The 14,463-nt window shown below is 31.2% G+C and overlaps 1 protein-coding gene across 1 annotated transcript; it reads left to right on the top strand.

Annotated features, from left to right (window-relative positions):
- Positions 1-3,447: 3,447 nt before the first annotated feature.
- Positions 3,448-6,626, top strand: LOC107165649 (uncharacterized). The gene is made up of 2 exons (XM_015513989.2): positions 3,448-3,606; positions 5,877-6,626. Exons 1-2 carry the CDS (start codon positions 3,574-3,576, stop codon positions 6,411-6,413), a joined length of 570 nt encoding a protein of 189 aa, XP_015369475.1. The 5' UTR covers positions 3,448-3,573; the 3' UTR covers positions 6,414-6,626.
- The last annotated feature ends 7,837 nt before the right edge of the window (positions 6,627-14,463 follow it).

Here is a 14,463-nt window from a genome sequence, read left to right as displayed (position 1 = left end):
AATCAAGTATACGTACTATATCTCGTGTCTTACTTAATCGTATTTTGTCCTAGCTACATACACTCATTTTTCCCATTCACTCTGTTTAGTGTTTATGATTAGGTTTTTAGTTCTTATAGTTCACTATTTTATTAAGAAACTTAAAATAGAATGTAGTTACCATAGTTTTAATAGTATGAATTTATTATTAAAAACTAATGTTGGCATGAAAATAAAATGTAAAATAGAAATAAATATTTCTCTTTACTCTTATATAGATGTGTGTTATTGCTGTAGTCAATGAGAAAAAGTCAAAAACCTGCGTAAAAATGATATCCGCTAAGAAAAAATGTGTGAACCCCTCCGTCAAATAAACATACATTTAATGATTCCTCAGAGAGTAAAATATAGGAAAAGCATATCGGGTAATAAACACGAGACGAATTTTTGGAATTATGTAGAAATAGTTTCATTCCTCGTTATCTCGATGAATAATTAAAAAAAAAAAAAAAAGAGCCAAGTTATGGACAGTGTTTCTACAATCTGTGTTTCTGCTTTCTTAATTAAAAACCATCGTTCTGTAATAAGTTAACAACTCGATCCAAGCTGTGACGGAAAACTGTCTTTAAAGCCATAGGTATATATGCATATTATATACTACGTTATTTGAATACAGATATACAACATCAGAATTCCTACAAAATATTAGGAATTTAAACTGAAAAGATTTTATACCTAAATTAGTAGCCATTATAATCATTAAGTAAGTAATTTCCAGACATTCGTATAGTCTTATGTTTATATACGTTATATATGTCGTATAATAGTATTATATTTGTACTTTCTATATACATATAGATCATCAAATATTATTTTATTAATCTGAAAATCATCGAGTTATAAATCATTTTTTGGATTACATTTACATGCCGCCTATATATATATAGTTTTAAAAACTACAACAATTTTTAATTCGATTTTTCCCATTTAGTATATTTCTCGTAAATTTGTTATTTGTTGATAATTAATTAAAAACGCTAATAATAAACAGTCTATATAAGCTTTATTAAATTATTAGAAAAATATCAGCAGCATCATCTGTAGGTAAAAATTATAAATGTGTGTTTCCTAAGCATGTTGATCGTTATTAAGGCAATATTACCTATGATTTTAGTAGATTATATTATTTTACTGTCGATAAGTATATAAGTAGATAACTCATAAATTCTAATTGACAACAATTTTAAATTAACCATGTTCAACCCGTTTAAAAATTACAAAAATTTTCGCCAAGATTTTTAAAAACTATCTCATATTGTATTTCAATCCGTATAACGGATACAAAACTCTAATAACTTATCAAATGTAGTCGTGCAAGTTAGAAGTTAAAATTTCTTGGTTTGAATTCAAACTTTAGACTTCAAACGATGGAACCCGTATGTTTCGATTGGTATATTTTTAAAACATTTATGTTACCTATATATTTTACTAATCGTGTAGGATCACGATACGCGTATGTCGTCTTGGTAACGTCGTTTCGAATGAATATATCCACGAAAATATACATTTTATATTGCTAGTACCTATACCTAATATAATATACAATATAAAATATTTATTTTATATCATATATTGGTTTAGGTATATAAGATACAATGTTTACTCCTTTATCGTATCTCCTTGTTGTTTTTCTATTACGCCGAGAGGAGGGCAGGATTTTTTCGACGGGTGTACACACGCACTAACGACTTTATAGTAGGTAAACATACAATAAGGGTATTTCAAATAACACAGTATACGTACACCATATTGTAACATGTGTGAGCGTGCTTCAATAATTTTAAACGATTTTAACATCATACAGTGCGTAATATAATATAATTTAAGCATTCATAATATTATTTCGAGACACCGCAATGTTAGTATTATTAATAACAAAAGCTGCACAGGAATTATACTCGCCGAGTATAATATAGTAGCTGAAAATCTTGACAGCGAGAAACAACGGAAAAATATTATATCTGAAAACAGCCCTAATAAGTGTAACTACTATAGGTGTATATACTATTTATATTTACCGCCAACTTTTCAATTCTGAATTCATTAGCCGTCATAATTGATGTAAAAACATTTTACGACCATTGTAACAGTTTTATAAATAGTAATTGTCAGCATAATAATAATATAATATGCTTTGTACGTATTAACTAAATGTATACTTATATGCACAGGTTGATGTCGTGCTGATTAATTTGAATATTAATTATTGTGCCGAGCGTGTTTGAGTTGACATTTTGTTAATTGGTGTATTAATATATACGACTATAAATATAGAACATGTTTCTTGGACATTATTCGTTTTCAATATTGCCTACTATAAATTTAAATAATTTTCATATTTTTCTCCTTGAGTAGTACCATTTATTTGTTACTCATTTTTCCACTGGAAAACATCGACTGAATTGTTGTGTACGCTACTGAAGGAAAATCGTATTTCGTTTTATAAGGTCGCTATTTGCTTTTTAGTTTTTGTATATACAAAATATAGATTAGTAGGCTAAAAACCTGAGTTGTTAAAGCCTAAATAAACTTAAAAAAAAAAAAAAAGATATTATTATACTATAATACAGGCTCATTAATTTTATATTCGGATTTCCCTTTAGGAATTAAATTAATATTCATAAAAGTTAAGGACTTGAAAACTTAAACATTTTTCACGTTAGTTTTGATAACTACAGGTTAAGTACACGATTAACAATAATAATAATCAAAACAAAATCATAAAAAAAAAAGATACGCGACTATTGTACAGAATCCGAGGTTATATTTATTCCCTCGTCGTTTTAATGATCTAGATCGATGCGATGGTATCACGAGATTGCGTTACATTTAAAAATTAATTACACCGGTGTATTATAATAGTGCAAAAGAAGAAAATTTGAAAATGAAGAGGTTAAAATTGCTTTTTGCGTATAAATGTGAGAAATGAAATATGATCCCGCAATTTTTGGCTCGGAGAGATTGCTTTATATAATATGTATATTATCTGTATATGTGTACATATTATTATATAATATGAATCACATTTCGGACGAACTTTATGTAATTTAAATTACCTCGATGAACGGCTGCTATGGGGCTGCTATATGGTACGATGAAGAAACACGCATGACAAATGTTAAAAGTTTGACAGCAACGATTTTACATGAATAGGTACAAATCATAAATAATGCGCCGTATATACAGACGGTGCAATTAACGGTTTTCTTATTTTCAATAACATTTACACGACGTGTTTTGTTGTAACTACTGATGAATAAAATATCTGAACAACTATTACCTGTATGCTGTAGTTGTTGTTTACAGCGTACACAATCATTAAACAATTTGAACAGTTGTCAATCGCTATCAAAAAATAAAATAAATACTACCTATATACGATTCCCTGCACTATATTTACAATCTAAACGTATGAACATGACATGTTGTTTATTCGGATAATAACGCATCGAAACGGTGCGATGTATGTAATATGAACGGTCAACGTCATTGCACTGACAAACGCGGTCCTAAAGCGAAAACAATTATCGAGGAATGTCAGCGTACACGGTGTATGCGCTTTTTGCGGTAAGCTTATATGAAATCGATTATTGTTGTCGATGATGACGATGATAAATTATCATTATACTATTATTAAGTCGATGTAACATTTCATTTTCAAACTGATTTGAAAATAAAACGGACAAATTATTAACACCACAATATTATTAAATACCACAGATGTTTTTCTTAGCTCAGTTTTTACTTTTGTATAATATGTTTATAAAACTTTAGTCTCGCTATATAAGACTGTATTAGAACCTGAACTAGATACCACGTATTTAAATAGGTAATAACTAATAAATAATGTTTTTTCGTAATATTTAATTGTGTATGTAAATATAGGTAACTAAAATTTATTATTTAATCAATGCATCAAAAACATTAATTTTTATAATTTTATAAGTTACTTGATAATATATGAGTTTTGGCTTAAATTGTTTTTGATGTTAGATTAATATTTTTATCATACCTACTTAGTTCTATTAAATTTTTATTATGTTAAAGGTTGATTTTCCTGATTAAAGTCTTCGAAATGATCTTTTTTTTTTTGACAATAATTTTCATTATTTTATATAATTCTTAACACACTATAACCCATTCAAACAAAAACAATTACAAATTGTAAAATGTTGTTTTACCTATTATTTGCTTTTTCCTTTATTTATTTATTTATTTATTTTTTTTTGAGAGGAGAATGTTCTTATAGGTATGATTTATTTTTTCGTAAAATATCATAGATAATAATGAGTATTATGGATTCGATTTAAAATGTTTTATTTTAAAAATGTGGTTGTCTTTTCTTAAGTTTATATAAATGTAACCTATTACGTACCTTTTACTGGTAAATTAGCATATTTATAATATAGAATTATAATCTACTTTTTTTTTTATTCTCTGAACATAAAAATTATTTAAGCATGAAAAATAAATTTAAAAATATCAATCGAATCTAGCACTTTTTATTATTTCCAGTTTCATGTGGCCTTTTAAATTTAATTTATCGACTAATGTGAGTTAAGTACCTACGCTCTTGGTATAGCCGCCATTATAGATGTACGTGTTTAAACTAAAATTTTCTTTTAGATATGCCCTTTTGTAATAATATGAGACTAAAGTGCTTTTATATATATATTAACGGATTTAATGAGAATTAAAAAATTTAATTTAATTTTTTTGTTTTATAAACAGTAGGTAGATAAATCTCAAGAATTTTTTTTGAAATATTTTCAGAAAAATCAAATCAAATAAGGATGTATAACCATATTTTGCTGTCCTGAATAATAATATATGATACACCTAAGAGGAAAGAGAGAAATAAATGCATATTTTTTAGGATTATCATATTCATAAATCTGCCGTAACTTACTACCAAACACCGTATTTATAACATCATAAAATACCGTTATTGATGATAAACAAATGCATTATATTACGATTCATTAATATTCTTATCATTACAAATAATTTCTTGTCCGTTCTTGTTTTTGTTTTCCCTTTTTTTTTAATAAAAGTTTTAGTTGCTTTATTTTACCTACAGCATTATGTTTCCCAGCGAATAAATAAACTTAGGTACAATGTTTTCGCATTTTTATTTTTTGTCTTTGATTATTGGAATATATTATGTATTACGCTATATGCGACTCTCCGCCTTCTCTCTTTTTATGGCTCTTTTATTGTCCTATAATAAACTTTTCAAGAGTTAAATTGCGGGACTCGTTCCCTTACAACATGAATTATTTTTAGGAATTTATGATTATAAACTGTAATTAATACAAACATTGTTATAGTACAGATTATACCTTTAAGATATAGGTATCTTATCTTATATCCATCCGAGACCTACTATGTATTAATATTATTAATAACACGTTTATTTAACACATTTTATTTGTAGTAGCGTATTCAAAAAAGATTTTACATATCATCAATGTCTCTATCATTATTAATATTTTTATTTAACGTAAAAAAATAATCATCAAATTAATTTTAACGATTAAAGAAATTTCTCCTTCTGAAGTACCTATATACTTTGCGAACTATCGAGTTAACGCACATCATATAATATAAATAGTTAGATAGAAGTAGTTTACTTTACCTATACCATGACAGCTAATCCATTAAATAATATTAATAATTGTAGGCAATAAAATCAAATCTATTTGAGTCGGTCGTATTCGTATATATATATAATACGCACTAACTTTAAGTATATCACGGCACTAGCTCGAAAAAAAATAAAAAACAAACCTCTCCGTCGTTGGTGATGGTGCGATTGCGCGGTCGCGTTGTTGTAGGTGGCGGTGGCTGTAGTAAACGTGACGGCGATCTATCAACCGGATGAGGTCGGTCCCAAAGGAAAGTTCGATCAAGCCGTTAAGGATATGATGGACCACGACGAGAACATGACCCAGGACGTAGCGGAGATGTTGGTCGCGGCCAATTCACTGGGCGATACGCAGGCAAAAGACGACAAATTGGATCCGGTGGCAGTGGCTTTACAGACCCACAGGCTCAACAGGGCGCTGAAGACCATGGACGAAGTGCAGAGGACCGCGGCCGACTTGTACGACCAGTGTTACGACGAATTCTTGGACCTGTTTCCTGCTTGGCGCATGTACATGTTTAGCAACGATCCTAAGCACAAAAACAAACTGTTCAATAGCTATTGTTCGATTTTGACCCGATACAATATAAAACAAGAGGAACTCTTACAGAACTTAGGTGTACTGGTGGCCCTCGAGAAGACACTGCTTCCCTCCAACGTATACCCCGACCCCGACCGCCGAATTGAACCATCATCCGACACGGCCGCGGTGCTCGAAAACTTTTGACCCGGTTTTGTTGTTTTGTTCTATATTTTTTATTTTATGTATATTTCTCGGTATATTCAATTAATAATTACTGCATTACTTTCGTTTTGATCGATGTACTTACGCCAATTTAAGCGACATTGTTATGATGTTATATGTACACCCGCCAGTTATGCGTAAACCGATATTGTAACATTATATTATATATTTATATAAATTGAGCGTAACATAATATGCATTGCCGGTACTTTTATAATATTATATTTATACTTAACAGTACAATGTATATATAGCATAATTATATATATATATGCTATATCATCTTTATCATTTGTTCCGTTCGCCTATTGTTTTCGGTATCTGATCCTTTCCCTCTTTCTCCCCCAACCATTGCAAAGATCCTAGTGCGGATATTCTATTAAGTCCTTTTTTCCTTTCTCGCCACTTTTTTTGGTCATTTCACCGAACTCGTTGAATTTTTCATCGGACCTTCAGCGATCCGCCGATAATTATTATATACTACCTTCGCTATATACATACACCGGGTAGGCACTATTATATTCTTTCCTTTTTTTTAATGACTTTAAACTTTTATAAACTTTTCGTGGACCACGGCGCGGTGGTTGCATAAAGAATATAATTTAAGCGATTCAATTCGTCGGGCGTAGATGCCGAGAAGATTTACGACAGACGCTGCAGTGTCGGCAAGGGAAAAAAAAAATAAAAAAAATACCGAAATATTTCGTTATCATTAGTAACAAATTATTTACGTATAGGTAGGTACTGAAAGCAACGATATATACACGCGATGTGATGTTAGTCTCCGACAACGACGCATAAATATTAAATATTAAGTCCGTCGCAATGTATGATGTTTTATTGATTCCTTTTACTAGGATTTCAGCTGTGTGTATTGATATTTACTGTGATGTTTTTTTTCTGTTTTTATCCAAACACTTACCTATTTCAGGTGGAAAGATTTTTGTTGTATAAGTACAGAGAAGATTTAGGTACTCGGCGGCGTGTTTAAACATATCGGGAATCGTGTTCTGCAGTTAGTACTCTTAGGATGTAATTTTTCAATTTACTATCTATAATTTTTCCAATATTAAGGACCATGAAGAGATATTGGTAACCAACCGTTAATTGTTTATCGATTGCTACTGTAGTATTTTTTCTGAATTATATACCACTCCAGCACTCTACACCCAGTATATATAGGAACATACCAAATGGCATATGTACACGGAGTGCCCGACTTTTTCGACGACTATCCTGCTCTGTTTCTTTTCTGTCTCATTTTTATGGACTTCTATATACCGCACGCTCGATGTGAACACACACACATTTTAATATTTAATCCTATTCCGAGTGTAATGCACAGGTAAGTATACGCGATGAGTCGTTCGCATATAATACGCGCTCTTTATATACATATATACCTTGCAACGTGACGTGCCGGAGCGTTTTTCCGCCAATTTACCTAATTGTTACGGACATTAAACAAACGCGCGCCGTACCGTAAATAATACGCAGGACACGTAACAATAATATGCGACCCGTGTGAACGTCATCAGAAGAACGTCTGCCACTAGAATCTCCGTGTAGAGAGCTCCCGACTACGGGTTTACAGGTCGATCCAGTAAGGGGTTAAGGTCGATTCTGTCGGGGGGTTTTTTTTTGGGGGGGGGGGGAGGATTTCGTAGCGATGTTTTTTTTTTTACACGACTTGTATGAGTGCAGCCGTCACCTGAACCCGCACCGTCGTTATTATATAATAAAATGTGTGTGTGTGTGTGTGCACGCGTAATATATTATAAAAAACGATGTCTGACAAATGTCTAACCCGACTTTCGCTTATATATATATATTTGTGTGTGTGTGTGTGTAATATGGGTTGGTAATGTGTGTATACGAAATCGTAAACGTTTTGCAAATATTCCCATCAGTCTCCCTCGGCGTTGTATAATACTTGTAATTTGATGCGTGGTGTGCACCCATAATAATATGATGATATTGAAGTCGAGTTGTTGATCGTTTAACTGGCGTGGTGTTGAAATCGACATTCGACGAGGGTAGGTTCTAAATTAATAAACTTTTTGTACTTGATTTAATATTATGTTTAATGTATATAATATTTTATATAAAACTACATTATTAAGGAGTAAATATATCATTGTCTTACGAAAGTAAATTATGAATATTACAGATTTTAGATGTAGATGAGTCAACATTTCCAAAAAAATAATTTTGTACTTCTTTATAATATATAGTCCTTAAATGAACAAAAATTGTAATTGGTACATTAGTTATATATATATATATATATATATATATATATATAAGAATAAATATGGGTGAGCATTGATGAGTATGGTCGATGAATCATTCCGTATCTATACATATTATATAATATTATATAGGTATATGCTTCTACTTGATAACTTGCCTGTTTGGGTTGTCTGTGTCATGCGATACCTATATACATCAACCAAAACAAATGACACACGCACTATCTAGTATGTCAATTCGATGTCTTTGATGTATATTTACATTTAGTACGTTATATATATATATGAACAGAAAATGACTGTGTACATACATTTTTTTTTTTAAAATAATTTTAGTTATAATCACTGCTCTAACACGGAGATTTCTTTGTCTTGCAGTTGCGAGTTGTGACTGGTTTTTTTTTATTGTTTATCTGACAGTGGTTTGATTTGCTATCTGCCTGTCGTGTATTCGATATTATAAAGCCCATTAAAAAAAAACCAACTTGTGTGCGCAAGTACTTTGTTGAAATAATAATAATACAGTGACATTGTCTGTATGCATAACTATATTTATTTTATTTTTCGATTTACGTTCAAATCATTTGTCAAACTTTTAAAACACTTTACTTGTAAATATTGGTATATTTAAAATATTATTCTCCCTCGAACCTGTCCATTTATAACAGCGTTTGTATTTCTCTTATTTGGATCTATTAACAACTTTAATATTTTTATGACGTTGTGTGTGTATTCAGATGTTGTATAATAGTGGTAGTATGGTTCGACGGATAGAATTCCGTCAAAACGACTGAAAGTAATTATTATTGAATCGATATATTGTTATAAATTATAATTATATTATAAATACTCTAATATGTATTATAAGATAAGAATAATTGTTTTTGCATTTTGTTTCCGTATGGCTCTCGAATAGTTGAGAGTAGTATAATTTATTTTGCCGCGCATTTAAAAACTTAATTTCGTCATCTTTCATAATATTATAACTCGACGGCATCATTTAATAAAATTATAACCGATATTATCCATTATTGTCTAGATATGGTCTTGCAGATAGTAATTTAAAGTTAAAATTCCATAAAATCCGAAATCACGCCACTAAACCCGGTGTGATGACGTAGATGACGATTTTTAGCTTTATATATTTTGCACCAGTGCAGAGGGCGAACATCGCTTTTACAGACGCAACACTTCATATTATTACTACATAAACTTTGTGTCTTATACGGAATGAGTTTTGCGGCCAAACCGGTCGAGTGGGCATGAGCGGTCGCGATGACTTAAATAATATGCCTTTACCACATGTATACTATATATATAAAAATTAAAGAGGTCAGGTTAGGTATATATTTAAATTTTCCACGCCGTACATAGTCCAGGGAAAACGTCTGCAGTTTTCCACTAAAGTCCAAGCGCTTCTGCAATCGTTATTATTATACGTCGCCGTGTAGAATAATATTATAATATATTATAATATACCGGCTTGACAATTATTATTATGATTCTGTGCTGCAGACACGGACGGAATACCAATAAGTGTGTATCATTATTGTGCAGAATATATATATATGTATCTTAATCTTGTGCTATACACGTCGTGTCTTCTATAAACGATATATAATAATAGTACCTACGTGTACACGCCTATCCACATATAATGTAGACGGTCGTGATGCGTATGGCGAACACACCTATATGTGTGATGGACGACACGAATAAAGTTATAGTGTGTATAGTGTTATTTATTTTTTAAGCATAATATATTTTATGATAATGTTATTAGGTATATGAAACGTTCCATAATATATTATATTACTGTAAAACTATTTATCATATCGTCCGGTTATTAAGAGTACATAATAATATTATTATGCATGCTCGATATCCGTAACGGTGTACGAACGCTGATTTGGCTCACATGCCTGCATTGCATGCAAAGTTTAAAATTGAATTTTATACGGTTATAACTTGGCGATATGCGGGCAATGTGGTGCATTGCGCTCTTGGGAAACAAAAAATACGTCTCATTTCTGTGTCACCTGTAAAAAAAAAGTATTAGTTCTTCATAACCAATAACTACCTGCAAGTTAGATACCTAGAAAATTATTCAAAAATAATTTATCCATTTGGCGGTATGGCACAGAAATGCATGAAGTTTAATAATCTAAAATTCAAATCAAAACATCAATTTATTTCCCATTGTTTTGTTTTTATTCACCTCTTTGTCCATAATATAATAATTGAACACAATAATTGTCTATAGATGTGAGCCAATTTTTTTTTTTTTTAAATAAACATATCTCATGGATTCTTATTTGTTTAACAAAATTTAATTTAATTTTTTTGTAACTTTTAAGATACTCGAAATTTAAAAAAATAATTGCATGTATATATTAATATTGATATTAATATTTATATTGATACGTTTTCTTTGCATTTCAATGCATACCTATATATTACTTAATTAAAATAAAATCTAGCAGCATACAATAACAATTACGATTAATATCATTTTTATTTACATTTTTCAACTAATTATATGGTCAAAAACAAAAAATAAATTAGTTTTCGTGAGATCGATATACACACTTGCGGTGTTGCTCTCGATTTGTCCCTGCTGGCACGCCATCGGCGTATAACGACTATTATTTATTACTTCTTCCAAAAACACGAAACTCGGGACAGCTTATTTTTCCCTATATTTTCTCTGAAATGTTAAGATATTTTTTTCGCAGCATTTGATTGATGATTAATGCAAATTCTATTTTTGCATTTAACGGTAAGTCAATTGTTGATAAATTTCGTTTTTAAATATTTAAATTATTGTGTAAGTATTATGATGTATTTCCGCAAGCGATAATAATTTAAAATTTTTGTTTAATATGCTCTTCTCATTTCCGGTTGTCGTCTTGCTGATCATTTTTTCACAATAAAAAAAGATAATTTTGTTAGTGAATTCGAGATTAGTTTATGTACATAATATATATTAAAGGTACATCTACTCGACGACGCGTTAACATATTATAATATTTTTACAATTTTTCGGTCACCTGCAATGGTATAAACAGTTTTATTATTTAAGTTTATTGTGTTATATATATGTACGTATTATGACGACGAATAAATAAAAGTACACACTCTACCCGCATTTTAAAATAACCATCCATAGTAGTCTTATGTTTTTTACGTACACTATTATAATATTATAACGATGATGAATTATTAACATGTGTTTTGTACAATGAAAAATATAGTTTAGAATATAAAAGATTCGATTATTATTACTGCACCCGTGGCGGGATGGTGTTTGGAATACGCCGTAATAGTTTAACCGTTTGGCCCGAAACAAAAAGCAATTATTATTAGCGGTGGACTTAACGTCGCCCACTTCGGCCACCACCCACCACCGCATTATTTCACACCCCACCGAGGACAGTGGGTCGCAGCGAACTGCAGTCGGTCCGCAACTGTACTGCTGTAATATTAAAATATTTTTTTTTTTTTTACTTTATTTGTAATACACAATCTGTACACAATCGGCACAATAAGAGTATGAGCTAAGACAATAAAAAACATGAAATTATGAGCTAAGAAGCCACCCACCGATGACACTTATGTAATATTATAATATAATAGTATGATATGTCGTCGGCGAAAAAGCGCAGTAAAGTTATTATCATGGACTGAGTACGACGGCGTGTGCCGTGTATGAGTAATAATAATAATAATAAAATAACTAAAACAATGAAAATAAATTTAACAACGATTAATTATTATATCGTAGGAAGCGTAGTATATATACATTAGTTGATATTTTGTTGACGAAACGCGCTTGTTGTCTGTTGACAACTCGTGCTTGTTCCGCGGGATCTGACGTCCGAAGACCGATGAGGGATATTTTTTTAATTATTTCCTTTTCGAGCCACCTCTGCGATATCATGCTAATAGTAAGTGTCTGTTATGTAATATACACAGTAGGGTATAACCATCCGCGAATATTTTTTTTCGGACTGATTTTTTTGTGCGAATATTTTTTCGCTCTGCAATGAATAAATGGACATCGGTTTACTATTTAATTTCGAAAAACAAAAAGTCAAAAAATGTGAAAATTTGTATTATATGTCGTGAATTCAAACACAATCTATTTTTATTGTATTGCGGTCTATAATAATATCGTGGATTTCCAGTGTCACGGCGAGACTTGAAACGAACTGGCGTGTAATAAGTGGATTCGACCCTTTCGTTCAGATTCAAACAAGACTGCAAGAGCCCTTTATTATGTTTTATAGTTTTTTCAAAATAATTTTCTCGACTGTTTGAATGCAAAATATATGCGGAAGACTGAGGTATTATAAGAATATACCTATAACGATCTCATAAAATAGTTATAGGTAACCAACGTATAATGTAACATTATGACTATATATACATTATACAGTAAGATTTTTAATTTATTTTGATTCAATTGTCATAAAATGTCTAATGTTTGATTTTCAATGCCAAAACGAGAAACAGTTTCATTGTGTGAGAAAAATACGTAAGTGATCAAGCTAGTCGGGGCACGCATATACATGTCGCTGGTAGGCCTATAATTTGTAGGAAGATGGTAATGACTAAAAACGGCATGGACTGCCCGACGAAATGAAACCACCATAATCGTAATATCCCCACCACACGTGAAGTACCAACCTAACAAAACTGCACTGTTTGATTTGCCCCACCCTGTATTAATTATTAACAATAATAATAATTATTGTTATATATTATATATTTTTTTTTAGGGGGAACCCGTGGCAACATAGGCCATTGGGTGCGGAGTGGTATGGTTGGGGTTATTTTTGTTTGTAGATTTTTAAGTTGGTGGAGTTTAACATGTGTATGTGTGGCAAGGATATGTTGCTAAAAAAAAAAGATCATTGTACGTTTATGTACACGTATTTCATCATAATAGTTTTCGACGGGAATAATTACAATACTTCTAACAATGAGACGTGTATTAACCGGAAACTCTGCTGCATGCACACGACCATTGCTATGGCAGCGGAAAAACTTGGGAGCATAATAATATTGATCAGTGTTATTAATTGCTCTCAAATAAGTATTTTGTATTAAACCTTTGAGTTATTTGAGATACTTATGGGCTCTGTAACATCGGATGACTTAGGTTCTGCTTGCCAGTTTTCGATTTCACTAAAGCTTCTTCCGAGGCTTCACCCGAATCGAATTCAGTTACTACACTGAAGTTTTAGTCTCGGCGACAACTGCAATGTTCAATCGCTGACCGCTGTTAAGAAGGATAGAATCGTCCGTTTCTTGGGTGTCTATATATAGTCTATATAGTCTATATATAGGACGTGACGTTTAGTTTCTAATATCTATCAGAGAAGCATTTCCTGCGAACGGCTGTAGCCTTTGTAAAACGATTTAATACGCGTGCGCTACTCGTCCGGTATAGAGAGGACGTCGTACCCGCATGTGTTGTATCCCCTTTAATGCTGTAGTATAGTTACCGCTTGTATATGGTATACAAGGGTCTTGTACTTAACATACTAACACGTATGTCAGAATAATAATTTTAAAAATCTAAATTGTTAACGCTTATATAGCTTTAAAATTAAAATATAAAAAACAAGCTAATTGTTGAAAAAATTTAGTGTTATGCGTTGATTAGACATTTAGACGGCGACAACATATGCGGGCCACCACGTTCTTTTAAATTGTTTAGGTGTTACTTTGTTAGTTCCTCATTCTACACCACTGCCATTTCCATCGTTTTTCGT

The sequence above is a fragment of the Diuraphis noxia genome, unplaced genomic scaffold, assembly GCF_037042655.1.
Source record: "Diuraphis noxia isolate RWA-SAM2 unplaced genomic scaffold, SU_Dnox_SAM2 contig0005, whole genome shotgun sequence".
Classification (NCBI taxonomy): domain Eukaryota; kingdom Metazoa; phylum Arthropoda; class Insecta; order Hemiptera; family Aphididae; genus Diuraphis; species Diuraphis noxia.
The sequence above is the reverse complement of the archived record's forward strand: the minus strand, read 5'-3'. Positions and strand labels throughout refer to the sequence as shown.

Coding starts and splice junctions, on each gene's coding strand:
- LOC107165649 (XM_015513989.2), top strand. CDS start 3,574: ATGTCAGCGTACACGGTGTATGCGCTTTTTGCG. Junction 3,607..5,876: donor CGGTGTATGCGCTTTTTGCG/GTAAGCTTATAT, acceptor GCGTTGTTGTAG/GTGGCGGTGGCTGTAGTAAA.